The sequence below is a fragment of the Lissotriton vulgaris genome, chromosome 6 (genome assembly GCF_964263255.1).
Source record: "Lissotriton vulgaris chromosome 6, aLisVul1.2, whole genome shotgun sequence".
NCBI classification, from domain to species: Eukaryota; Metazoa; Chordata; class Amphibia; order Caudata; family Salamandridae; genus Lissotriton; species Lissotriton vulgaris.
Genome location: NC_141694.1, coordinates 678,479,200 through 678,506,832, shown reverse-complemented (window position 1 = coordinate 678,506,832; position 27,633 = coordinate 678,479,200). Strand labels below are relative to the sequence as shown.

Here is a 27,633-nt window from a genome sequence, read left to right as displayed (position 1 = left end):
TTGAAGAGCGTGGGAGTGAGCGATGATCCTTGGGGTACTCCGCAGTTTATCTCTGTGGGTTCAGAGAGGAAATACGGGAGTCTGATCCTTTGGGTTCTGCCAGCGAGGAAGGAGCAGAGCCAGTCAAGGGCGGTCCCCTGTATGCCGGCGTCATGGAGTCTGGTGGTGGGAGATAGTGTCAAAGGCTGCGGTAAGGTCTAGTAGGATGAGGACCGCGGTGTGGCCTCGGTCGAGGATTCTGCGCACTTTACTACCTCTCCCACAGGATAACATTGGACTTACCATATTACATTTTATAACTGTAATTTCTTAATGGGATCAGGTAATACCTTCATGTTTGCTGTCTTTGAAATTGTAAAGAGAAATCCTAACTTATGGTGGAGTCAGATTTGTAATTATAATTTTGTAATGTCCCATTTAAAAATAGGCATTTTCCTGCAATATCTGTTTAGTGCCTGTAGCCTGTACCTGGGTCACCCGACTGGGTGCAGCTGACAGTAGGAGCTTTGTGTATTCCTCCTAGATAGCCACACACAATAAAGGGCTTAAGAGTACATGGATAGGCCATCACTGGCTTGATAGAAGGGAGGAGCAGGGTTTCAGCCAAATTTACACATGAATAAACTATGTCCTGTCTCCACACAAAGTGCTGCATAGACCTGTAGTTGATCCTGGGCCAGGACAAGAGAGGTAGGATGCCTAGGTCCTCAAAGGGAAACTTTTTGAAGTGTCTTCCCCACCCTTCAAAGTCACAACTGGGTATAAATATTGGACCTCAAACACCAACTCTAGACCTGTGGATTCTCTGCCAGGAAGAAAGACTGCTGTACTGCTGGAACGATTGCCACTCTGCTGGTTTGCTGTTCCAAAGGAACTGCTGGCCTACTGTGCTGACCTGCTGCCTGGTGCCCTCTTGCTTGGGGACCTGCATCTCTTGACCCTCAGACACCAGAGTAACTTCAAAAGTGGTAGTTGACTGTCCTCCGGATCTCAAAGCTAAGGGACATAACAGGCTTCCAACAACCTTGCACCTGAATCTGGCCTCTGAAATCTGCAAATCTACCCTTGACCGTTAGAAGTGGGCCTAAGGTGCTTGCCAGCCTCTGTGGAACCAGCAGAAAACAATGCACCTCCTCTGCTGCGCAGGGCAGCCTAGAGCATAACCTACGTATTTACGCTACTGCATGGATTGGACCCTTCGCAAAGATTTGCATCACCTCCGAAGTCCGCATCGTCTTTGGATCCGCTATTGTGCAGGCTCCTTCATCCCTCGTCGAGAACCGCCTCAACGATTATGCAGGATTCCCAATCACAGCTTTTTCGCTCTTCGGAACTGACGCATCACCCCTACTGATGTTGTTTCTCCGATGCCGGTATCCGCATCACAAGCCCCAAGGTTGGGACCCTCAAAGACAATGCAGGCCCTGGCATCGGAGCCTCGCCACCTTGCAGAATTGATGCATTGCTTTGGCTGCGTTTTGGTGCTATTTTGACCTAAATGTTTAAAATTGAATATCTCTGGTTCTACTAATAGGATTTTTGTCATTTTTGTCTTGCTTTATTGATTACAAATTACTCGATTTTTCTAAATCTGTTGTGGGCTCCTTTAGTAGTGTGTTTTAACTGTGTTACTGTTTGAAGCGTTGCACAAACACTTTACACACTGCCTCAGAATTAAGCCTGACTGCTCTATGCTAAGCTACCCGAAGGTTGAGCACAGGTTAATTTAGGGCTTGCTTTTGACTTCACCCGGAGAAAAAATGGGTTTGCGACATAAGAACGGTTTCAAACCCCTCAACCAGTAACCCCATTTCTTACACCTGTTGATAAAGATGGCACCCTGTGTGTGCTTAGTGACCTTGGCCTATATTATACATTAGGGTACAGTGCCTTGGTTTTTGCTATGTTTCACTTTTAAATGAATGCGCCAGTCATAGATGAAGTCAGTGACTTTTTCACAGTGAAGCCACAAACTTGATTTTGCCCTCGGGACAGCACGTCAATGAAAGGCAGAACAGCTGTTCGAAGTCACCAACCACTTTTCACTGTGCAGAAGGCAACACAGCTTGCTTTTGAAAGTGGGGAAAGAGTTTATTTATTTATTATTTATTTAGTTATTTATTTAAAGCGATTTTCTATAGCTCGAACATTACCCGAAGGTGTCAGAGCTCTTTACAAAAGAACCAGTTGCGATACATAAGGACGTAGGATTACATGAGTTACATAAAAGATGCAAACAGGAAAAAAAATTGCAAATGTACAAGTTGTAAAGTCACACAGGGAAGATATACAAATAGAAATAATTGCAAATGTACAAGTTGTAAAGTCACTCAAGGAACAGATACAAATGGATAAACTCTAAGAATCACATATGAATGGTAGTGAGTACAAAGGTCTACTACATATACTAGTGGTTAGAGTTATCTCTATATACATATATATACAAATAGCAGATTTTCTCAGGATTCCATTTTACCAGCGATTCGGCTTGGATAAGTATATATCACATATTTACATAGTGAAAAGAGAATTTTTTTTTAAAAAAAATAAAATTAAAATAAAAAGGGGTAGAGAGCCGTATGTGGGGGAGAAGAGTTGGAGGCTGAGATTGGTGAGAGGAGAGAGGGGGACCTGAAGGGGAGAAAGAGATAAGGCAGTCCAGCGTAAGATAAATGTCTGAAGGTTAGCAGGATGGATTCCAAGGGACGAAAGGAAAGGACAAGAATCAACAAAATGGCGGACCCGGGTCGTGGGCATCAATGGAAACCATCTCAACATGTCAAGATGCATCCAGGGCAAGAGTGTTCCCCCTGCAGGCGGGTGCAGTGAGTGACTGCAAGGAGATATCTATGGGTGTCCATGAAAACCACTTTCCCTGAACCAAGTGGTGACCTCTGACAGCTCCTTTGCCTGTGCGCCAGCATCTACAATATGGGTCCAAAGGCAAAGTGGTTTCTCATTTGTATGGGGCTATGCCCGCATGCAAATGAGGCCATTTGAAAAAATGGGGTAGAACCAATTATGGTCCCGGACCTCGGTACAATGGGGTACAAAAAACAGTAGTCCTAAACCTTATTTGGTAAAGATATGAATCATTTATCCATAAAAGTGTAATTCATTACTATATATAGGAGCTATAGGAAGAAAATGATTATCAAGCTCACAATCCACAATGGACAGAATGCAACAAACCAAAGCCAAATTCACCATGCGTTTTATTGCACTTCTTTTAGCTGGATAATATTTTTTTTTCTTTAGGTCTTATATATAGTAATGAATGACACTTTTATGGATAAATGATTCATATCTTTACCAAATAAGGTTTAGAACTACTTTTTTTGTACTGCATGCAAATGAAGGAATGCCCCATTGGATAGCTGCTAAGTGATATGTGCGCCAGTACAATCTGCATTACAGAAGAGCCCGCACAAGCAGTTGTTGTCCCAAATTGCCCTGAGATGCAAACAACAGGCACTCTCACCTGTCAGCCCTGGTGCATTTGTGATAATAGGGCCCCTGACTTCCAAACCAAAGAACACCTATCTTACAGAATACCTGTCTAGTCTGATAGACTTTTTTTAATATCACATACGTCTTAAGTATAATACAATGGAAACACTGGAAGGAACATAGAGACTGCAAGGCAGCATTTTTTTCGCATAAGGGACATGATTTATAATAATGAAGAAGAAATGTGCAAAACTAGAAAAAAACTATTAGAAAGAAACGTGTGTTCTTCAGTGTAGATTGGTTAGAATGGCATTGTTCATTAAATGAGCAAAATAAATAAACCATATTCACTGTATTACTTGTGATGATTTCTTCAAGCCTGGGATTTTGTGATGTGAATAGGGAAATGTGCATGCTGCCCTTACTTCACATTTACAGTTTTTACCTAAATAAAATGTCTTCCACTATGCTTGTTTATGGTGTCTGGATCCTTTTGGAAGCTCACTGTGCTGCACAAACTACCTTTATATTAAGGGAATGAAAAGAGTCTTTTTTTTCTCCATAATGTGCTTTAAATTACTCTGACATGTTCACTTGTAAGCTGGTGATTTGTATATGTAGTGTCTGGCTGAATGCTGCTTCTGATGGTCTGCTTTTTTTGTTTTTCTTCTCTTTCTATCTATAGAAAGCTGACCTTGCAGTTGCACCCCTGGCCATCACTTATGTTCGGGAGAAGGTTATCGATTTTTCCAAACCCTTCATGACCCTCGGAATAAGTATTTTGTACCGCAAGCCCAATGGTACAAACCCAGGCGTCTTCTCCTTCCTGAATCCTCTCTCCCCAGATATCTGGATGTATATTCTGCTGGCTTACTTGGGTGTCAGTTGTGTGCTCTTTGTCATAGCCAGGTAACATGTCCACTTTTGTGATTTTTTTGGCAATTGTTATCTCACTTTCACCAACTAATAATTGTCAAAAGTCACAATGTTTTTTTCTTTTCCTTGCTTCATACATGTGGTGTTTTCAAGGTACAGATCATAGATGAGGCTCTCACCTACAATTGCCTAAATGCCGTAAGCGCCTTGTTAGGGCTGCAGCTCGCTGGTGTTTTCACTAGGAGGTGCACATGCCATAGAGAGATAGGGTCTGATGCAGATGAAATGTGGTAATGGATGAGGCGAGAGATTAAAACCTGACTGCTCTTTAAATGGTGATTGTTTTCATCCAACAAGTCACATGTGAAGGATTCCATGTTAGCTGCACGCAGATATGGTTCATGCACACTGTAAGTATGTTGATGCCGCTATTGTTAGCGCCATTAAATTCTTCAGCACCCTATGCAATGTGCCCTTTACCAGAAGGGTGTAGTTGATCGATATTATGTGTTCCAAGCCTTTTGAAATGTTCAACTTTGGAGTATGTGAAGAAATAGCAGAGTGAAACAAGCACTGGTAAATGCATTAGGTTTTGCCTGTGTGATTAATAATAAGCTGCTTTCTGTTGTTAGTTGTAGCTTGGTGAGCAGTTGTGCAATATAAGATACTGAATCTCAGTTAAAGTGTTATGACTTGTTTATTGAGAAAGGCAATATATTGTGCTGGACACAATATGTCTGTATTGCTCATTTTGGCTGAGGCAGCTACCATTATGCTATGTGTGGACACATTTATGCTATCATTATGCCAGAGGTGTACACCACAATCCTAGCCAGACATTGCCATAAATAGGTCAAGGATGTTCACAGTATGTTGCATATTTGCATTATTATGCCAGGGATGGATCTCTTAATGCCATGAATGCACAATACAATGGCATGCATGGCTATCGCTATGTCAAAAGTGCACAGTTTATGCCAGTAAGGATTACAATTAGGCCTAGAACACTATCAGCATCCCAAGGATAGCAGCGAGCATTCCAGGATTAGGTAAATAATGCCTAACCAATGCCAAGAATGACTATGATTATTCCAGAGCCACAATATGCCACTGGGCCACCATTAGCCCATAAACGGCCACAATTCTGTAAAGATTAACCCCATCTGCAAAGGGGGCACCAGAGGTTTTCGGTATTCCAGACACCAGGTATTGCTGTAGAGAGTGAAGCAAGTTTCTATGGGAGTGAGGACGTCGGGAAGGAGAGACAGGGAGTCAGAGGGAAGGTGGGGAGTGCTGGTAAACAAAAGTGTTAGGCAATAGTAGAAAAGAAAGCCGCCACCACTCTTCTTGAAAGAAGGCATGTGTGCATGGAGGGGCGCCTTACCAGTAGCATGCAGGAGGTAGGGCTGCTGAACAGTGGTATCCACCGCATCCCGGAGAGCTTCTAGGGGTCCCTGACCCCCAAAACCTAAAAACAGCATCTAACACAAGAGGGGGAGCAGCGCCCTTCTCCCTGTGTCGGAAGCCAGGGCTGCCCAAGTTGTGGTGGGCAAAACACTTCCAGGGACAAGACGGTGGCCTTAAAAGAAGCTGTGGTGGGAGTGAGGATGTGGAGAAAGAGAGATGGGGAGTCTGATGGAAAATGGAAAACTGCATTAAAAATGGGGGGCTGAACAAACAGGAAGTGCTGTGCAGCCGAAATGCACACTGGATAGCAAGAACAGTAGAAAGCTGACCTTTGTCAGCATCAAGAGAGCAATGAAAAAAGTGTTAGGAACTATATAGTGCAACAAGCGCCGACAGCCCCCAGGGTGTATCAATGCGGCACTCCAAAAAATAGGTTAACTTTGAAGTGATTGCAAAAGCAATGCCTTAAAAGTGTCCCCCAGTGTCCCGGTAGCTTCCCCTATGTCAGTGCCATAGCTCACTCATCTGTGCTCCAACCCAGGGGCACACTGACCACACCTCCAAACCCTGACAGCTAGACTCATGCCCCCATCCCCACAAAGACGGTGGCACAGGCACTATAGGCTTAGCATTTACAACACCCAATCAATCAATCAATCAATCAATCAATCAGAGTACTTGTAAAGCACGCTACTTACCCGTGAGGGTCTCAAGGCGCTGAGGGGAGAGGGGTGCCGCTACTGCTCGAAGTTATCAACAAAAACAATGGCCCAACCCTTGATAGATTGTCAGCTCAATGAATCATGTACTCACAGTTGATTATTTTCAAGACTAAGTGAGGATTAGAGTTAATCTCCTCTAGTAGATTTAATCAAAAAGTATTCATTCTGTTAAGAAAGCAACCACCTAGCAACACTGATTTATTACAAAAAGGAGTTTTAATAGATTACTCCAAATACAGCGAGAAATTTTATATATACATTTATACAATATTCAAAGCGAACGGTAGAAGAAAGGCAACGTGCTTCTACAAGGGTGCCGGAAAAAAGAGAGAAAAAAAGTGGTTTGGAGAAAAAGGGTGTAAGCCTCAACAGAAAAGTGACACAGGGTTTGGTTTGGTTGAAAAAATGCTGCAAAAGATTCAGCGTGTTATGCAGTAAGACCACTAATTATGTTATTCCATTTTAAACATTCATACAGTCTTGACTGGCATGTATAGCGTTTGAAAAAATAGTGGTCCTGTTTATGGAAAAGGGGGCGTCGACGTTTCGACCCGTCTTGGGGTACAGGGGTTACTGGAGACCTCGACCTGCGGGTCTTCTTCAGGACGTGTATGGCACAGCCTTCGTACCGTGGCTAATAAGCTGTAGGCCTACAATAAATTAAGGTAATCTTTAGGTGGGTGCAAGGAATAACCACCTAAAGATTACCTTAATTTATTGTAGGCCTACAGCTTATTAGCCACGGTACGAAGGCTGTGCCATACACGTCCTGAAGAAGACCCGCAGGTCGAGGTCTCCAGTAACCCCTGTACCCCAAGACGGGTCGAAACGTCGACGCCCCCTTTTCCATAAACAGGACCACTATTTTTTCAAACGTTATACATGCCAGTCAAGACTGTATGAATGTTTAAAATGGAATAACATAATTAGTGGTCTTACTGCATAACACGCTGAATCTTTTGCAGCTTTTTTTCAACCAAACCAAACCCTGTGTCACTTTTCTGTTGAGGCTTACACCCTTTTTCTCCAAACCACTTTTTTTCTCTCTTTTTTCCGGCACCCTTGTAGAAGCACGTTGCCTTTCTTCTACCGTTCGCTTTGAATATTGTATAAATGTATATATAAAATTTCTCGCTGTATTTGGAGTAATCTATTAAAACTCCTTTTTGTAATAAATCAGTGTTGCTAGGTGGTTGCTTTCTTAACAGAATGAATACTTTTTGATTAAATCTACTAGAGGAGATTAACTCTAATCCTCACTTAGTCTTGAAAATAATCAACTGTGAGTACATGATTCATTGAGCTGACAATCTATCACGGGTTGGGCCATTGTTTTTGTTGATAATATTGATCACCCAGGTCCAACAACCGTTTTGGGTTACCCCATTTTTTATAATGGCTACTGCTCGAAGAGCAAGGTTTTGAAGAGTTTTCTGAAGGCGAGTAGGTCTTGGGTCTGCCGTAAGTGGGTAGGGAGGGTGTTCCAGGTCTTGGCGGTGAGGTAGATGAAGGATCTGCCGCCGGAGGTCGTTCGTTGGATGCGGGGGACAGCAACGAGGGCGAGGCTGGCAGAGTGGAGCTGGTGGGTGGGGGTGTAGAAGCTGAGTCTGCTGTTCAGGTAGGCTGGTCCGGCGTTGTGGAGTGCTTTGTGTGCGTGGGTGAGGAGCTTGAAGATGATCCTCTTGTCGATGGGTAGCCAGTGTAGGTCTCTCAGGTGGGGGGGTGATGTGGCTGCGGTGGGAGACATTGACGATCAGTCGGGCGGAGGCGTTTTGGATGCATTGTAGTCGTCGTAGATGTTTGGCTAGGATTCCTGTGTAGAGTGCGTTGCCGTAGTCCAGTCTGCTGCTGACAAGGGCCTGTGTCACCGTTCTTCTTGTTTTGGTCGGGATCCACTTGTAGATCCTGCGGAGCGTGTGGAGGGTGTTGTATCAGGAGGAGGAGACGGCGTTGACCTGCTTAGACATGGAGAGGGAAGAGTTGAGGTTGAATCCTAGGTTGCATGCATGGTCGGTGGGTGTCGGTGCTGTTCCCAGTGTGGTCGGCCACCAGGAGTCGTCCCAGGCTGAGGGGGTGGGTCCGAGGATAAGGACCTCCGTCTTGTCCGAGTTCAGTTTCAGACGGCTGCTCCTCATCCAGTCCGCGACGGTCTTCATTCCCTCATGGAGGTTTGTTTTGGTGGTTTGTGGGTCCTTGGTGAGGGAGAGGATGAGCTGGGTGTCGTTGGCGTAGGAGATGATGTTGAGGTCGTGATGGCGGGCCACTTGTGCGAGGGGGGCCATGTAGACATTGAACAGCGTCGGGCTGAGGGATGAGCCCTGGGGGACGCCGCAGATGATATCAGTAGCTTCGGATCAGAAGGGTGGGAGGCGGACGCTCTGGGTTCTGCTGGAGAGGAAGGACGTGGTCCAGTCAAGGGCCTTCTCTTGGATTCCGGCATCTTGGAGGCGTGTCTTTAGAGTGCGATGGCAGACCATGTCGAAGGCGGCTGACAGATCCAGGAGGATGAGGGCTGATGTTTCGCTGTTGTCTAGTTTATGCCTGATCCCGTCTGTGGCGGCGATGAGGGCTGTCTCGGTGCTGTGGTTTCGTCTGAATCCGGACTGGGACAGTTCCAAGATGTTGTTGTCTTCGAGGTAGCGGGCCAATTGCATGTTGACGATTTTCTCGATGACCTTCGCCGGGAACGGGAGCAGGGAGATGGGCCGGAAGTTCTTGAGGTCCTTGGGGTCCGCCTTGGGCTTCTTGAGGAGGGTGTTGATTTTGGCGTGCTTCCAGCTTCCAATACAAGAAAGCCTGTGGTATGCACCACACAAAGTCACTGCCCCTGTGGGTGTCTCACCCACAAAGTGCCCCATGGACCACTAGGCGACTCAACGTAATTAAAAGTGAAGCTCACAGAAAGGGCCTCTGTCAAGCCCCCACCCTTCATCCCTCAACCCACCTTGTCCCCCCTATCGACCTGCAACCTACATGTGCAAGCAATAAAAAAACATGTCCACTCTTGGACACCATGGTAAGCCATGACCAACCCAAGTGCAGATTAAGTTCCGCTGTTGACCAGCCCCGCTGAAATAAATGTGGGTAAGTGTTCACCCATTATTATTGAAGTGAAGATCAAAACAGACTCAACAATAGTTGAGTTGTTGAAGCAATGCAAAAATGAGAAATAATGAAAAATACATTCTTGCAAATGCCTGCGTGTTGAGATGCGTTGTTATATGGTTACGATGCTCTGAGAGGAAGGCTGCATGGGATGAGACAGTCAGATGGTATTGAGCAAGATAACAAAGTGAAACAAAGCTTACATGGTAAAAACGCCCAGTTACTCAATGCCGTTCCTCAAGCCATGTCTCTCTGGCGACACTGCCGCATGCAAAACCTATGGCTGGGTTCAGGGATGAAAGCGAGGCTTGGAGCCATTTGTAAAGCGCACAGCTACCTCCAACGGAGGTGTCCCGGCGTTGTCCGTATACCGCTTAGGAACCCTTCCTGGTTTTTCCCTGTGGAATGTCCACTCCTGGGCACCCCCAAGGTGAAGCCAGGCATCCCAGCACTGTTGGGGCCGTTGTGGAAATTAAGCAAGCTATTGCCCAGAGTTGCAGAGTGGGACCCATGATTAGAATGGGCACAGAGGCGAGAAATATCAGGTCCGAGGAAATTGAGCCCAAGACCCGCTGAGGCGGGTATTGAATCCTGGTCCCGAACCAGACCTCTGCATCAGGGTCTGCCGCTCTAACCATTTGAGCCACACTTCTCCACAACGATGCGTTTCAAGCCTCATAAGCAACAACAAGGGGAAGTGAAAAAAAGCTTACCTGGTAAAAACGCCCACAGTCACTCAATGCTTTTCCTCAAGCGAAGAGGCGACCTGAAAAAACAAACATGCTGGTTCACTTGAAACTGGGATGAGCATCAAAAAATGAACCACTGTGCAGCCAAAAGCTTTAAAAAAAAGGCCCACAACGCAGACGAAAACAGTACTTGGGCCATGGGAGGCTAATAAGAGAAAAACACAGAGGAACAACAGGAAATAGTATGCTACAGCGAATAGAAACAGAGGAAAAGTGAGTGGCAAGCACACCGACCAATGAAAAGTAAAGGAGGGATGTAAGGCGCTTCGAAGATCTACATTAAATACAGTAAGATTTCACAAGCGCAGCACAAGCGCTGTGCAGTAGAGACCTAAAAAGCAGGACTGGATGAGCTACTCACATCTGACATGGGATATCATGCGTCCTCTCTATTCCTGTTATGAAATTGTGACTCTGTTCTTGAAGCAATAGTCATTAAATAACAATGTTCCACATTACTGTGCATGTAACAATTTTGGATTCGACCAACCCCAAGTTGTGTTGATCTGAGGCCCTTGGTAAGCGCTGCACACTTGGGCCTTTCCTCATTACAAACTGCTCTTGGGCAGCAAATTATAGCACATAAGATGCTGTAAATGATGACGTAGTCTGCCTCATTAAAAGGTTTTCGGTAATTTCGGGGTTGGGCACAAACACTGTTATTCTAGTTTTATTACAAGTGTGCAGAATTATCACACAACCGAGATTAGCATTTTTGCCCCGTAGGTTTTGAAAGGCAAAAATTTGTGAAATCTGTGTGGGGAAAAGAAAACAGAATCTCTGCAGTAAAATGTCTCATTTTATAGCCCAGTGTCGACTTTCCAGTGAACAGATCTCCTTCAAGGAGCTGTGTTTTCCATTGTATCTAGCAAATTGTAACTGAAACAGACAGGTTGACATACTGTACAAGAGACTTGCGTGAAATATAGTGTGGCACATATTTTCATAGCTTAAAAATGGGACTCGTGAGATTAGAGGCGAGATTTTATCTTTTATGCCATTCCACAAAAGCAAAAAAAATGTAAATAAAAGCACAAGATAATGTAAAAGAGACAGAAGCAAATAAGTGTGAATGAGGTGTTGACATGTTGAGTGAGAGGAAAAGGAGATGACAAAGCGGTGTGAAAGAAGAATAAGGGTAAAAAAAGAGAGAGGGGCAATGGGAGTGCAGCAGTGAGAGGGCCGAAGCGAAAGTGAAGAAGAACGAGGATGAGGGTAAGAGGGAAGCACAATGGAGTTGGACAAAAAGAGAGAGGGGGAGAAAGAGAGAAGGAAGAGCGTGAAGAGAAACAAAGGCGGCTGGAAATAAAGAGAATGAAGGCAGAAAGAAACATTAGGTAAAGTTAGGGACAGAAGGATGGCATAGAATGAGAAAAATGAAGAGAAAATTTGTGCTGTGGAGAACACAGAGTGTGCGCGTTTATAGAGATACAGAGTGTAACGCACATGCATATTTTATCAGCAACTGGGCAAATAGTGTACAGTCACATATTCTATCTCACTTCATAAAAGACAGGAAGTGGAGAGAATGTATTTGGACGTCACAATATAGAGTGACAGGTTGACAAATTATACGTTCCTTTCAGAAAAGAAGCATGCAGCAAATGGGGACTGGGGGAAATTTTGACAAAACCATATTTGTCATTTAAACCACTGCATGTTCTACAGCCGAATTCGTTTAAAAGCGAACTTCATATTGGGGTCGACTTGTGACAAGTTGTAATTCCACACTCACAAAGCAATTTGTTGAACGTGTCTGTGGCGGCTTTCTTCTCCCTCTCACCTTTTCACTGTGCATCATCTCTTTCGTCACCTCACACTGCTTGTCGTGGACAGGGCTCGCTCGGTTCAACGAGAAGGTGCAGCCAGGCTGCCCCTTCTCTTCACAAACATTGTAATGTGTTTCTCCAACTTCCGTCTGGTAAGTAATTGGAGCCGTCTGTGCATTTGCAGGAACGTGGCCTTGCGCCTCACCTCAGAACGTCAGCGCCTGCTGTGAGCGCTTAGAACTTAAGAGCATGCAACTCTGCAATAAATCATTATTTCCTGGTTTGTTGCCACAAAGGCCTCACTCGGAAGCCAGTACAGTATCGCGCGCCGCTTTCTGTCATTCTAAAGCTCGACGTGAAACCCCCAGGAAAAGATTTTTTCATCCACTCCCTCTCAGTTGAGTTCTAATTCACGAGTAGCAGGATAATTATAAGTCACTTAAAATACACTAAAACCTTTGTCGGTAAGCTCGGAGGGGCTCAATGCAGTTGCCTCACATTAATTCCGAGCACACTTATGTATGTCTACGGACGCGCGCATGCGTGATAAACATGGAGACTGAAGTCATTCTGGCTTTAGTTGGGTGATTGTAGGTGCAATGAAACTATGCAACATTTTACTATCTGCGCATTTCATGCAAGAGTTGATAGTTAGACAAAGGCAACTCCAGTAGGATTCGGCGATAAGAGGAAATCCATCTGAAATGCAAATAAGGGTGGTTAATGAAGTCTTTTTAGAGTTGAGTGATGGCGTCTGACAGACGTTATTACGTATGCATATATTACTCGTGCGTCACAAAACAGAAAACATGTAGGGAATGTGAGCAGGCAAGATGGACATGTGTGTAATGTACTCAACTAATGCATGCCTTAGGTATTATTAAGAGAGTTCCACGTATGTGTAGTGAGTGCAAATCAGGCATGTTGGATGCACAGTAAGTTCAGGTTTTCAACGATTCTTGTGGGTTTTATTAGAGGAGTGTCATAGAAATCCCCAATGAATGCAGCAAACAACAATGCAGTTGTATATTTGTTGATATTCCCAGGCATTTTGCAAGTATTCCCACAGTGGTAGACCCTTTTTACACAGAGCACATTGGCATATCTAGGAAAAGGATTTTAGGAATGAAAATGTATTTACAGTGAAGAAATAAAACTTTAAAAAGCACAATTATCCTGGCTGTATGCGTGAGTGCCCAACAGAATATCTATTTATATATAGACATTTGAAGAGTTGAAAATACTTTCCATAGCAAAAAAATCCCAAACGTGGGAAGTTCTGATATATGCGATCAGGAAGTTCATCAATCTTGGATCCTATTAGGTGGATATGTGGGTTTCTTGGAAGAGGTGGGCCTTCATCTCCTTTCTGAGTTGAAACATGGTTTGGCTAGTTCTGATGTTGATCGAGATGTTGTTTTAGTTCCTTGGGTGTATAAGGAGAAGGCTTTTCTTCTGGTTCTCGCTTATTTGTAGTGTTTTGTTTTACGGCCTGGTGATGTCCTGACTTCTGGTGTGGTACTATCCAATTGTGGTAGTAAATTCTATGCCATGTATGGCAGCCAGTTAGGTTTGGTTGCCATGTATATGGTGTAGTTTATCTTGGAGGACGAACAAGTGAGGTTCAATCAAGTTTGAAATGATGTGCTCAAACTTCTTTAGGCCTTTGATGAGATGTTGTGCTGCATCTGAGATGCCTTTCAGCCCTTCAGAAGCGCTAGTGTGGTGTCAGCGAGACAACAAAGCAGGGTATTATCTCCATCTAGATGTGAGAGAATTACGTTTTGGATTTTTGCTCTTAAGAGGATTTCCAAAAGGATGGATTGACCTTCTTCAGAATAGAGGATTAGCACCATACCGCCTTTGTTTTCTTAGCATTTTGTTCTTTAAAGTAGAGGTTGGAGTTATGTGTAAAACTAAGTGATTTTGCATTCAGTTGTAGCTGGCAGGTGGATTTGTTCAAATTAATTTCGATAGCCAGTCTTGAATTTCTGAATGTTCTTGATGAACCGGAAGAATTCTCTTTTGGGCAGAATAGAGGTTTTTTTTAGACACCAAACATCGGGTTCTGATTGATACAGAGGCAGGTATTGAGTTGATGGATGACAGAGTACATTTCTGATAAGAGGGTAAATAATCTGCTGATGGATCTTGATGCTACATTCTGTAAATATTTGTTCCATGTAACAGCTGAAGATGATGACAAACAGAATTGAGTTACACAGAGTGCATGTAGACTCAAGAGGCAGCGTCTACTCATGTCAGAATTAGGAGAGCATAGTCAACTATCTGAAACGGTGCTGCAGTATTGTCTGAAGCCAGATTTGCAGTCCTTTAGGAAATTATTCTTGTTGATCTGATCTTGTAATTGAAGGAAAAGTGCTTTCTAATTGATTTTACAGATGAAATTTCGGGGACGATGGGGAGGTAGTTGGCAAGCTCATCTGGGCTGAGGGTAGGGATTTTCAGGAAGAGATGAATTTGTTTGGTATTTAGAGGGTCTGGGAAGGTGTTATTCGCTGAGGGAAGTGTTGATAATAAGGAGGGGTACTAGGGTGTCTTAGTGGACAGATTTAACAATTAATAATGGTAGAATGTCATCTGTGAATCAAGATTTGAATACTTTTCGGTGTTTCTGAGTGTATACAGATTCGTGCTGACTACTTAGCAGCATGTTGTTTTCTACTAACATTGAAAAATGTATTGAAACATGCAACAGGTTATTCATGTGCATTATGCATGTGCTATAGCACACAGAAATACAAACTGAGTCGAGGGCATGCCAAACACTTTGCTTCATTACTGCTTCCAAGTCCTAGGGGATCTCTCAAGTGGATCAAGCATCTGCATGTAGGGTGCTCCAGAAGCCAGTAACACAACATTCAATGATGCTAGTGGCATAACCCACTATGAAGAATTTAACAATTTCCGCTAGGTCCTCATGTTATTATGAGCATTACAGACAGGAATATTAAGCAATGCTACAATACTTAGCATCATGCAAGGGAACATTTTTTAATGAACACAATGTGGATTAACAATTAAACCACAGGTACAAAGGTCCTTGATTATAAACATTAATCTATTTAAGAGACCAGGTAAAATCCAGGATAGTAAGCATTATCAAGCCTATGTGGAAATCACAATTTTAAATAATAGGTTAATAGTTGAGCCTTTGAGAAAATAAATATGTTGCCAGAGCTTCCTCCATCCCTCCTGAGGATGGACATCAACTACCAGCAGCTATACTTTTCACTTGACAATAGTATTCTTCATAAAGAATCACTACTTCTGTACCTTTAATGTTACAACAAGAGGCAGAGAAGTAACATTTTACATAGGAAGGTCTCCGCTATGCACACTCCACAAATATTTCAGCGTCATCTCAATTTTTTGGTCAATATTTGTGAAACATGCTCCACAACGATTCAGGGAATAAGAAAGGTAAAAACATTATTTTCAAAGAAGGGAGAGACACGTGTCCTCTGAGTAGGGAGAAAGAGAGAGAGTGAAGATCGTGCATATATGGACCTCTGGATGTTTGAAGAATACCATAAATGAATTTCAGATGGGGCAAGAATCCCAAAGCCTCTCTTCAAATGGAAGTAAAAAGATCTCATGAGAAAAACGATTACTTAAATATAATGTAATAGTGAAAATGTAGAAAGAAATATGGAGCATCAATTTCCAAACTGAGGTTTGCTGATAGTAGAAAAGTTAAGCTAGCTATGGGGGTTAATTGGCAATATGCTGGACACTTGGGGAGGAATAACAATGGTGTTTTAAAAGTAGAGTATAAGAGTGGCTAGCCTCACAGTTATATCTAAACTTGGATAGAAGAGGAAAACCCTCAGCTGGACACAGATTGTGCTGAGAGATATTTGCAACGTCAGTGTCTAACAGATGTAGCATCACTATCCATTACTTACAACAGAGTAAATTAGGAAAACCTTTTATGGTACAGATACACAACCTATGAATTACATACAAAAGTGCCCACTTATTGTCATTTTAACATGCCATATTCTTTCCATATGTGACAAAAATGAAATCTTAAGACACCTGACATGCGTTTATACATTTTGTGATGATTACTGTACCTGAATATACGTGTACAAGCACACACAATTAATTTCACCTCCTGTAGATTGTGTAAATAGTAATAACTTTCTGTTAATAATGCTAGGTATACTGCATTACATTTTACAGATTAATTCTAACAAGAGATAACATCACCCATGTCTCAAAGTTCAATAATGGTGAAATTTATCTCCAAGACACTTCTGCTCTGCTATTACAATGATTATTATTAGTGCACAGCTTTAGATCTGTTTTCTGCATCTTTTAAGTAACTCATGGGACAATGAACAAGATCAAACATGAGAAATTCACAGATGGAAATTGAGTTTTGCATATATATATTGTAATAAAAGCTTAGCTTGAAAACCACTAAAATGGCATATTTCAAGGACTGAGAGATAAAGTGAGGGTAATGTTAATATATAGCTTCTGTAGATTTCCCACTGCATGGCAAATTAATTTTCTGAACTGCGAATCATAGGAATAAAACACAATAAACCTATTTACAGTTGACACATCATACTGATTGATACATGGGCAAGATATTTCATTTTTCAGTCACTGTATCGAATGATTATAATTTATGGTACCTTCTTAGTCCCAGTAACCAGCTTAAATTATTCATTTTTGCATGTTCTCTTATTTGAACAGAGGAAATTGAAAGTTTTAATTTCTCATCAAGCGGTTTATGTTAAAAGGCTTTTTAATCAAACTAAGGTAAATGTGTCTCTCAGTGGTTCCTGTTAGCTCAACAATTCAGACTAGGAGTACAATCAAAGAACCTATAATCCAACATCATTATGTCATTATCACACAAAATAATTTAATTTAAAAAAATGAAATCAAGCCAAACATAAGACATGATTTAACTAGCAGAGACTCCAAAAGACAACACCGAAAATTAGGGGGTGGGGGTGTTGCTCCATCAATGTCATATTTTAGGGATAACAACTAACTATGTAAATGGATCTGTGTGGGTTCATTGACTGTGTATTTACTTTAAGTTAATAGCCTGATATTCTGTCACAGTCTACCCCTCCAGGATCTACACTAGACACTAGCAGTCAGTGCTTAATTTGAGCTGGGGGTATCTGGTGCTCCACAGCTGCATTTAATTGTCAACACCAGCAATTATGACTGTCTGTCACATGGTGGCACTGTTTGTCTAATATAGGGATGAGCACAATCATAATTGTTTATTGATTCAATATACATTGAAATTAACTAATACCTGCCACCTTAGCCATCCTTATAGCTTTGGGGGCCTGCAGTAGTCTCAGTTGTCACTCTTGTAGGTAGGAGTGTGATAGTTAGGAGTTATGTTGGTCCTGACATTGTCAGCGCTGGCAGGGGAAGTGGGTAGTGCAAACTGCAGTGGTCGCCTGACGAGAGCCCTGACCTTATTTTTAAACACATTAATTCCAGATTAGCTACAACATTGGTATAGAAGGTCAAAGTAAACAATATAATGGAAGGTTACATGGCAAGGTACAAACACAACTAAACAACCCTCATATGAGGCTGCTCTGCATTTCCTCAGAAGACACTCATAGTAAAAAAGGCAAGTGAGCTGGAAAAGGAGTTAAAAGAGAATGAATACCTGGTTTAAAAGAGTTTCCTGGGTTATTTCATTAGTGCTTTGACATCGGGGTAATATTAAAAAATATTAGCATAGAATTTACATGTGATAATGACGTTATATAGCCTGTAATCCTAGTCCTAAGTGTTTTGCTTTATTTTTAAGTTGAGCAGTGGTTATTACTGCTGCTGCCCACTGTCGCTTGTTGATTTCAGGAGCAATAAAAACACATATGGAGAATAACTCACATCAAGTAAATGCTGAAATGAAAAATTGCTTTGAGTTGCTAAATACTCTTCTTATGATTAATAAGACACATGCTTTTCTGTCAAATATTAGGGTTCACTGTGGCTTTTCTGGCACGTCTGTCTGTGACACTCTTGAATAAAGACTCTGAGAGTTAAATTCTTCACACATTTTCCAACATCTCAGAGTCAGGTGTCTCACTTGTAAGCCTGTTTGAATTTATGGTATAGCTGTACACATAATTTGTACTAGTTACAGGTTTATCTCTGAACAGAAATAATTTATGGGTGTGTAAAGTATTTGACACCATCAAAAATTCTTGATTTTTCCCTACAAATTTTATAACAATTTCCAGTGTAAGGTTGTCTTTGTCCAAGCAAATCATTTTTCTGTGCATTGCAACCTACATTTTACTGCCATTTGAGATCATTTTCATTTTAATCAAACCCAATTAAGATGGAAAACAAAAGCAGAACATTTATCTGCAAGTCTGCAAGTTTACTTTTCGCAGTGCTGTTCGTTTCCCAACTGCACCTGTCTACAGAATGTTTCTGTTAATATTTACCTTTTGTGATATAAATCTTGGAAAAGTCACGATATTCAGGTGAAATTATAATTGCATAAAACTTAGTGATGCTTCCTCCTAACGTCAAAAATAACCCTTGTAAAAATCACACTTCCTAATTATTCGTTTTAAAAATAACTGTACAATTTTGAAGCAATGCAATTAATAATTTAAAAAAAATTTACTAATGCGATTTCTCAGTAAAAAGGTTAAATTAAGAAGTTACAAGTATAGCAGCTTCAAGAAATTTGTAAAATTTTCCATCAAAGTTTAAAGAAAAACAATTTAGTAACTTTACATAACCCAATATTATTCCGGACACCAAAGTGTATTGTAATTTGAGCAACTAAAGGACTGCCTAGCATTAACTTCCACCTCTGTGTTTTTGATATTTAGAATTAGAACTGCAGACTTTTGTTTAAAAGTTTTTAGTATTTTCTTCAAAACAACACATTGAGAGGTGGTTGTTAGTACTGGACTTTTTCTTGTTTAGAAAATTACATATCTCTCATTCTGTATATTGCCTTAAGAGTAGATGCAAATGTGGACATCAGTGTCTGCCTATTTGTAAATTACAGTTATTGAATGGTCTATGTACAGGCAAATGCTGTATCATTCTGCCCTCTTTTGTGAAAGAATACAGTGTTCTTATTTTGTCCTTCCTTGCTGCCTTTTTTTAATTGACACAGCTTGAATGCTGATGCTCAAACCATATTAGAACGGAAAACTGGCTTCTTTGAGACTCTACAGCTATATACATACCTGAAAATATTTTTTTCTGTGAGCAAACTCGAATTTTAACAGAAACCTTTATGAGAAACCTAGCAATTGATTTTTTAAGCCATTTGATAGACACAATGGTAATAGTGTCACTTTCCTCCCACATAACCTTGCCTATATTTAGACCCTGTTTTGAATCTAATCATTTGCAGTAGCAGGGCACCTTTCATAGAAAATGTGAATGACAAATGTAAGGTTGGGCAACTACTAGTCATTTACATTTGTCAATAATTATAATCCCCTTGAATGATAGGTAATAGGTAATGCAAATTGTATGTGTTTCTTAACTCCCTTTGGCTTTTGAAGCAATTCCACAAGGCTGCTTGGAGCCTTATGAGGGTCAAGGTAATTAAATGTATCTTCCATAGTCGCAAGGTCACAACTGGCAGCAAAAGATTGTCACCATTAACATGCGGATCAGTGCATCATCATGAAATGAAACAATCCATTCACACAATTTTCAATATGTACATGAAAGTATTGAGAAACTGAGATAGAGAAACTTGTATTGTTCCAATCATGCCTTCCTACCTGGACCATATGGGTTTCAATGTAATAACATTCAACAATGATGATCATGGTTTGGCTTTCAGTTTTTTAGATTCACACTGAATATTGCAGATGATATGAAGCCCGTAGCATTCACTTTGGAAGATCACCCCGACCAACATGTAACGTGAAAAGTACATCCATGTACAACCAACGGACATATTTGGCCTGATTTTACTAGACATGTCCATTTTATGCTGGACGTATTGTTCATGCAAAAACAAAAATAATCATCTAAAAGGGATTGCCCCAACCCTAGCTGTGTTCATCCATGTACTCAACAGGTCGGCATGGGCACTTAATTATTGAAAACATCTGGCCTGGTTATGTACTGCTTATGAAAGACAAATGACAATGGAGAAAACCAAAACTATAAGTTCTTCACTTTTCAGTCCAAATATAAATGGTCATTGCAGGTGCCTACAACATCTATGGTGGTTGGGATCAATATTGATCGTGGGGAATGGTAGAGTTTAAATAGGAACTTCTGTGTCCAGTATGTATTTTAGGATTAGGGTGTGAGTGACCCATGGTGCTCCATGTAGGGACCAGGAGATTCCATTATTATAGTTGCACACATGTGTTAACCACACAGATGGCCTGGGTAGTATTCTATAGGAAAGCATTTCTAACATGGGGTTTTAAAAGTGCTTCTTTTGTCATACAAAAGCCAGGTGTGTTGCTTGCAAAATTTGACATAAGTCTCTAAAAGCATCATCTCTGATAATGGTTAACCTTTCAATGGTTCAACAATTTCAGGGCAATGACTAATTTGCTAATTTTGAGCAGATACATTTTGTTAATCAATCTTATTTTACCTGTCTGATCCTTCTTCTTTGCACCTCCATGGATGCACGTGATGAAGAAGATATGGCCAATCTTCTATAATCTTTATACATTATGAGCCCAGCTCACAAAGAATTAGAATCACTTGCTTAACCCCTTAAGTGCTGCTGACGGCCAATGGTCGTCAGCAGCGCTACCTCCCCAGTGCTGCGCACGACCATTGGACGTCCATTCAGCACTGGTTCCAATGGACAGCGCAGCACTGGGGAGGGATGTTTACACGCAGCTAAGGTGTTAAAGTTAAAATAATGTTTATGGTAATATATGCATGTCTGTGGTTTACAAAAATTCAAAGACTACATGTGAAAACGTACAGAAATAATAGATACAATGGAAATATAAATTTAGATGAATTAATGTGTCCCTCAAATCTTTCATGAGAACTTCAGGAAAATAAATTATTACTGATTGCCGCCAAGAAATGTAAAAAAAATTAAGGTCTGCATTTATAATGCAAATTAATAACAATAACAAATCATTATATTAACTTGTTCTTTATATAGCTTATAATACCAATTGGTGCTGGACTTGTATTCCTATTGTGGATGCTAACAGGAGTATGTATCAGAGAATGAATTGGTGGTCTCATCACAATAATAATAATATTAATAATACTAAGTTTTATAGAGCGCAACAGCTACCTCACACGGAGGTGTCCCGGTGCTTAGTGAGCAGCAAACATGAACTAAGTGATACAGACCAGATAGAGGCTCAGTAGATGGAGTTACTGATCAAAGAGCCACGTCTTTAGCTGTTTCCTAAAGCAGGTCTCTGATTTGGCATTGCGAATCGAGAGTGGAAGAGCATTCCACAACCTAACTGTTCTTGCCGAGAAGGACCTCGCCACAAGACGGGCTTTCGCAAATCTGGGGACAGAGAGCAAGTTAAGCGTGTTTCAGCGTAAGGACCGCACTTGATGGTACTGGGGGAGTCTTAATTTAAGATAGTTAGGGCACTTACCCTGAAGTGCCCTGCATGCCAGGGTCAGGATCCTGCTTACCACTGGAAGCCAGTGAAGATTGCGTAGATGCGGAGAGACCCGATGCTTAAACGGAATATGTTTGATCAGTCTCGCAGCCGCATTCTGCACCATCTGTAGCCTTTGGATTGCATACTTCGGCAGACCAAGATATAGGCCGTTTGCGTAGTCTAGTCTTGAAGTTACGGTAGCATGGATAACTGCTTTACGGCAATCAGCAGGCAGCAAATCCAGAAACTTTCGAAGATTTCTAAGTTTGTTTAAGCACCCCGAAGTAACCTGTTGAATATGAGTTAGGAAGGAGAGGCCATCATCCCATCTTACTCCCACTTTTTTTGCACTAGTGCTGGGGAGCGGTGGGGGTCCCATTTCGGTGGGCCACCAAAGGTCTGACGCAGGCACTTGATCTTTTCCAAAGAAGATCACCTCCGTTTTCCCTGCGTTTAGTTTTAGTTTGTTAGTATTCATCCAGATGGCAATATCACGGAGGCATCCCTTAAAATTACCAAAGGCTTCCTCTGACTGCTCTTTGTAGGAGAAAACCAACTGTGTGTCATCAGCGTATGAAATCGCTTTAACACCCCAGTATGCTATTAAGGTAAAAAGAGGGGCCAGATAAATATTAAAAAGCAAGGGACTAAGGGCTGAGTCCTGAGGGACGCCGAATCTAATAGGTTTGGGTTTGGATGTAAAAGGGCAGAGAGCAACCTTCTGGGAGCGGTCACTCAGATAGAACTGTATCCAGGCCAGTGCCAAGCCACCCAGGCCAATGCTTTCCAGTCTCTACAGCAGTCTGGCGTGATCGACTGTATCGAATGCTGCAGATAGATCCAGGAGCACCAGCATTGCTGATGCCCCTGAATCTAGAGCCCACCTCACTGGTTCTGCAACCTCTATAAGAGCAGTTTTAGTGCTGAAACCCGGCCGAAACCCCAACTGTGTTTCATGCAGGATGGCATTATTGTCAATGAACTGGTTCAATTGGCGTTGGACCATTTTTCTCCAACATTTTGCCTGGCGCAGGGAGGAGCGAAATCGGCCTGAGATTGCTAAAATCAGCCATGGCTCTGTTGTTTTTTTTTTTCAAGGGCAGCAATGTGGCATGCTTTCAAACATCAGGAAAAACTCTGGTAGAGAGGGATGTGTTCCAGATGTGGGTGAGTGTATCTGACAGAATCAGGGATATCCAATTCCATAGTTTAGGTGGGCAAGGATCATCCGGGGCCCCAGATTTGCACCTATCAATCTCCGCCAGAGCCTCGTGTTGCGAGATAGGGGAGAAGTGTACCTAGGACGGGACCAGCTTAGGGACCAAAGAGAGGTCCGATTTCTCTGTCGCAACCGGTGCAAAGAAGGTGTCATATACCTTTTGAATTTTGTTTTCGAAGAAATTAGAGATGTCTTCGCGCAGACCTGGTAACGAGGTCGCATCCATCTCAATTGCTCGGGTTTTAAGAAAGGATTGCACTACTCTAAAGACTTCTTTACTTGGTTTATCTGCTTCCTGAATACAGGAAGCAAAAAAGTTGCTTTTCGCCATTTTTATCGATTTGTGTAAATTTTTCAAGCCGTTTTTGTAGCACCGCTTAGCTGTGTCGCAGTACTTTTGTCTCCACAAACGTTCAAGTCTTTTGCAGTTTCTTTTTTCTTCCATAAGTGCCTCTGAAAACCAAGGTGCAGTTGGAGATAGTCTACGTGATATCACCAGTTTAGCAGAAGCGACGGTGTCCACTGCCGACGCAACCCATTGGTTAAACGTCAGAGCATCGTTATTAGGGTCGGATGTGAAGGTAGGTAGGGATCTTTCTAAGATAGGGCCTAACGTTTCAGCAGTTAGATTATTCCACTTTCTCTTCATAGTGGAGCGCTTGCCGCTTGCCAAGCAGAGATTGGCCAGTTTAGCTGAGAAAGGGATCAAATAATGGTCTGACCAGACTAATGGTTGCGGCGCATCTGCTGAGATATCCTGAATATTAGAAAATATTAAATCTAGAGTATGGCCTGCCCTATGAGTAGGACCCAATCAGGGCCTGTGCCATCTTACAAAATTGTTATTAGATGTTTCACTCCATAATTTTAATGTTAAATTATCTGGATCCCAAATACGCACAATCCTCCGGTGTACCACTAATTGGGTCAGAGATGCTATAGCCTTAGTTGGCTATAGCCTGATAGTGTATTACACCATTGCAACAGTGCACTTCCATTCAACTAGGATGAAGAACCAGGAGAGGTCATAGTGGGGTTTGAGTTGCTGAAAAGCTTTCTACTCCCTCACAGCTTTCCATTCCGTACAGCATTAGTGCACTGCTAGAAGTGATTAGGCAGTATCATGAATAGACTCTACATCTTTTAAACAAAAGAGGTTTAACATATTTCCTGTTCTTCCTCTTTTCTAATTTGGAACAAACTTTAGCAATTAAATAGTTACTTCTCCAGAGGGCACTCTATCTTTTTAAGGAAATTAATGTTCCCTTGCTCTGCAATATTCCTAATTTTGCCTTTTAGGGAATGAAGAAAAATATTACATCTCCCTCATACAACAAATATATTAAAATGACTCCATACACAGTCCTTTGTTTTTAGAAGTATTTATGTCATTTAACCTTACCAATCAAGCATCTTTAGTTACGCTACTGAATATTAGCAATGTACATAAATTGCATAGCGTATGGCAACTTGTGATCATGTTAAATGCCCCAGTTCTTTAAAGCTTCTTTGATGTCTTGGATACAAATAGCGGTCACCCTGCATGTCCCCATTGTTTAAAGCATCTTTGATTTGGGGAATGCCACAAATGCCGGCTAATTCTAGTACATTTGCATACAGATCTACAAACATGCTTTTCTACATGTGTAAGGATGGTGCCACAACACAAATATTTATTTAACCACAATGTGTTAAAAAAATAACAAGGGAATATGCTAGGAGTAAGAAAATTACAACTGGCACTTTTACTGCATTTATAAATAAAACACCAATTCCACAATTTAACAATATTTCATAGATTAGACAGCAGGTTGATTTTAAATTACGGGCATGAATGATGCATGTTGAAAGATTTGAGGCTGTTGTTTATTGGTCACTCACATATAAATTAGCGATGTTTACCTATTTTCCCTAGCCATAATAATTCTTTAGAAAATACATCATTGTGGTTATTTTTCTTACCTGAGACTTCATTTGAGTAAGCCAAAGAGCAATAATGTTGCAAAGGGTCAGCCACAGCCGGTAGTGGGAGTACCGGCTGGGCCGTGACGTGGGGAGGGGGAGGGGAAGGGTGGGGGGTAGTAATGCATGGATTACGGAGTTTACCAGGTAAGTAAACATATAAATAAAACTAATTTGGTTGAGCGCACTGCATCGCATTTGGTGATGCAGTGCACGCAACAAAATTCATTTTATTTATTTATATGTTTGCTTACCTGTTAAACTCCGTAATCCATACATTACTACCCCCCACCCTGCCCCTCCCCCTCCCCACATCACCGCCCGGCCGGTACTCCCACTACCGGCTGCGGCTGCAAAGGGCTATTGATTGCAGGGAGGCGAATCGTCAAAGGCTTGCACAAGGCAATATTCTCAATGGTAGGTATATGTACTGCATAATACATTGTCACAGACCATTTGGTTCTCTTTAGATTTATTATCATGTTGCCATTTCTGAGCTGGTGATCTGCATGTGTAGGAAGCCAACACCTTTTATTTTACTTTCATTCTCATGATAAATAAATAGTATCCGCTTTCAATGATGGATGGGCAGTTTTACAGACTGCAGCTCCCAGTTTAACCTTACACAAATGTATCATTGCTTTGATAGGAGAAAATTAGGACAGCAAGAAAAGAATTCCTTATTGCTAGTCATCATCTACCCTTAAGAGGTGATAAAAGAAAAAAAACATGCAAGTATTTTGATTCATTTGATTGTTTTTGTTTCCAAGAACAACCTATTTTCATGAATATAATTCAGAAACTTACCGGGCAATTACTCAGTGCCAAAGTTTTTCCAGTATTACAAATTTAATTTTGAGATCTAATACACTGGATTTCAAAAATTACTTGCCCAACAGTTAAGTAGCAAGTAATGAATGTTGCTTCGTTATTCTCTTTTAGATTCTCTCACTTTCTTCATGGTTGGAGTATATTACAGTGGCTTTTTGAGCCAGCCTCTTTGAAGGCTGATTTGAATATCACTATTTGTTATTATTACTTGTTCCTGTGATTTATGCACTTTAATTTGCCCATGCAGTATAAAGACCTTTCTATGACAAGTCCTGTTTTAAATGTGAATGACTTCTGAATATCCAGGGCTGATTAATGTAGCATGGCCTGCATGTCAGCATGTCCTCTATAAATACATAAGCAGGCCCAGAGTAAGACACAACTACTCACATAACAAAATATATGTGAGTTAGTGAATCCAAATCTATTTCCATTTTTAATGTTGTGGTGGAACAGGACCTTCAATCCTTTTATTACAAATGTGTTACGTGAAATGGCACAGATATGTGACCTCAAGAACTGCGATCCTAAACAGAACTGAGACTTAGCTTGATTCTGGTAATTCATAGAGAAGCCCTCTGATTTGATTGATTATTTCAGAGGTACATTGCAACTTAAGAAAGAGCTCATATTTCTCCAGGTTCCTTAAAGTTACTTCCAAATAAAAATAATTTTACTAATAAATAATATTGGACTGTTGAAGTAATCAATTTAACAGTGCTCTGTACTAAAACACTACTCCTTACTAAATTGCAGAAGTGATCTATCACATATTTCACTTTTCAAATATCAATTCTCAAATTTGGCTGTCCTTCCATCACAAAAGGGACATAACCTTTGAATTTTCTGACTGCAGGTTTCAATTTGTAAATATAGGGGGAAACCAAACTGAAAATAAACAATGTTACTGTGTGCTGCAAAAGTAACTATGCAATTCATTTTGGATTTCTCTTCAAGGCAGTATTTCTTTCTGCAATGCATACTATAAAGCTATCACGATAGAGGAACGAATTGAAACACTGTTCTAGTTGCAAATATGAACACTTTTTCCTAGTAGCACATCATTCTGGATTAAAAATGTGAATGACTCACCTCCCCTAACACTTCCCTGTGTTGAGTGCCTCCTTCACTCTTTACCCATATCAAAGGAAGGAAGCTATAGCACCTCAAGCACAATCTTCCCTCTTCTTCAGTGGTGCATCAACCTGCAATTTGGCACGTCCACAATAAAGGTGGTTTTGCTAGCACAGATGTACACAGGTGTACATTGAATATACATGGTGTGCCCCCTAAATAGCAAAATCACGATATCTATGGGACACAAGATTGAGGACAGAATATCAAAAATAAAATATCAACAGGTGAGAAAGTCTAGAATTTGCATATCTACCTCCACAGATATGTGCCTATGCAGTACTTAGATCTACAATGTATATAGATGTGGAGTTAGGAATAGTAAACCTATACTTCACTATATGCACTTACCTTTTGATATTCTGCCCCTCGATGGTCTGTCCTCGATATTCCTTGTACCACAATATTGCTAGTGTTGCTATTCAGTAGTACAATCAGTATGCATTAAGTACATACTAAATTACACACAAGGTGATTATAAAAGGTAACCAATTGTAAAATAAATTAATTTGGGTCTATTCACATAGCATTCTGGAGTATATAAATTAGTACTCCTGTGGAACCTTTTTACATACTTTTAAATGCCTTTGTGAATTGCCCCAAAACATCTTACATGGGAATAAAATTGGAATATTCAGGGAAAATTCATATACAATTAGTATAAATAGAAAGGACTCTGCCCTTTTTGCATTTTTATGAATAGGGAGTTAGATGTTTCAGGGCCGATTCACAAATGCATGTGCCAGTATGTAAAACAATTACCAAGTAGTACTACTTTCCATGCTTATAAATACT

At 41.2% G+C, this 27,633-nt stretch overlaps 1 protein-coding gene across 1 annotated transcript in view; it reads left to right on the top strand.

Moving 5' to 3' along the window:
• The window catches only part of GRIK2 (glutamate ionotropic receptor kainate type subunit 2), a 1,496,154-nt gene that overhangs the window by 943,966 nt on the left and 524,555 nt on the right, over positions 1-27,633 (top strand). The window contains exon 11 of the mRNA XM_086926667.1: positions 4,136-4,359. Within this exon, the coding sequence (XP_086782793.1) occupies positions 4,136-4,359 (224 nt within the window). The remainder of the gene's footprint in view (positions 1-4,135; positions 4,360-27,633) is intronic.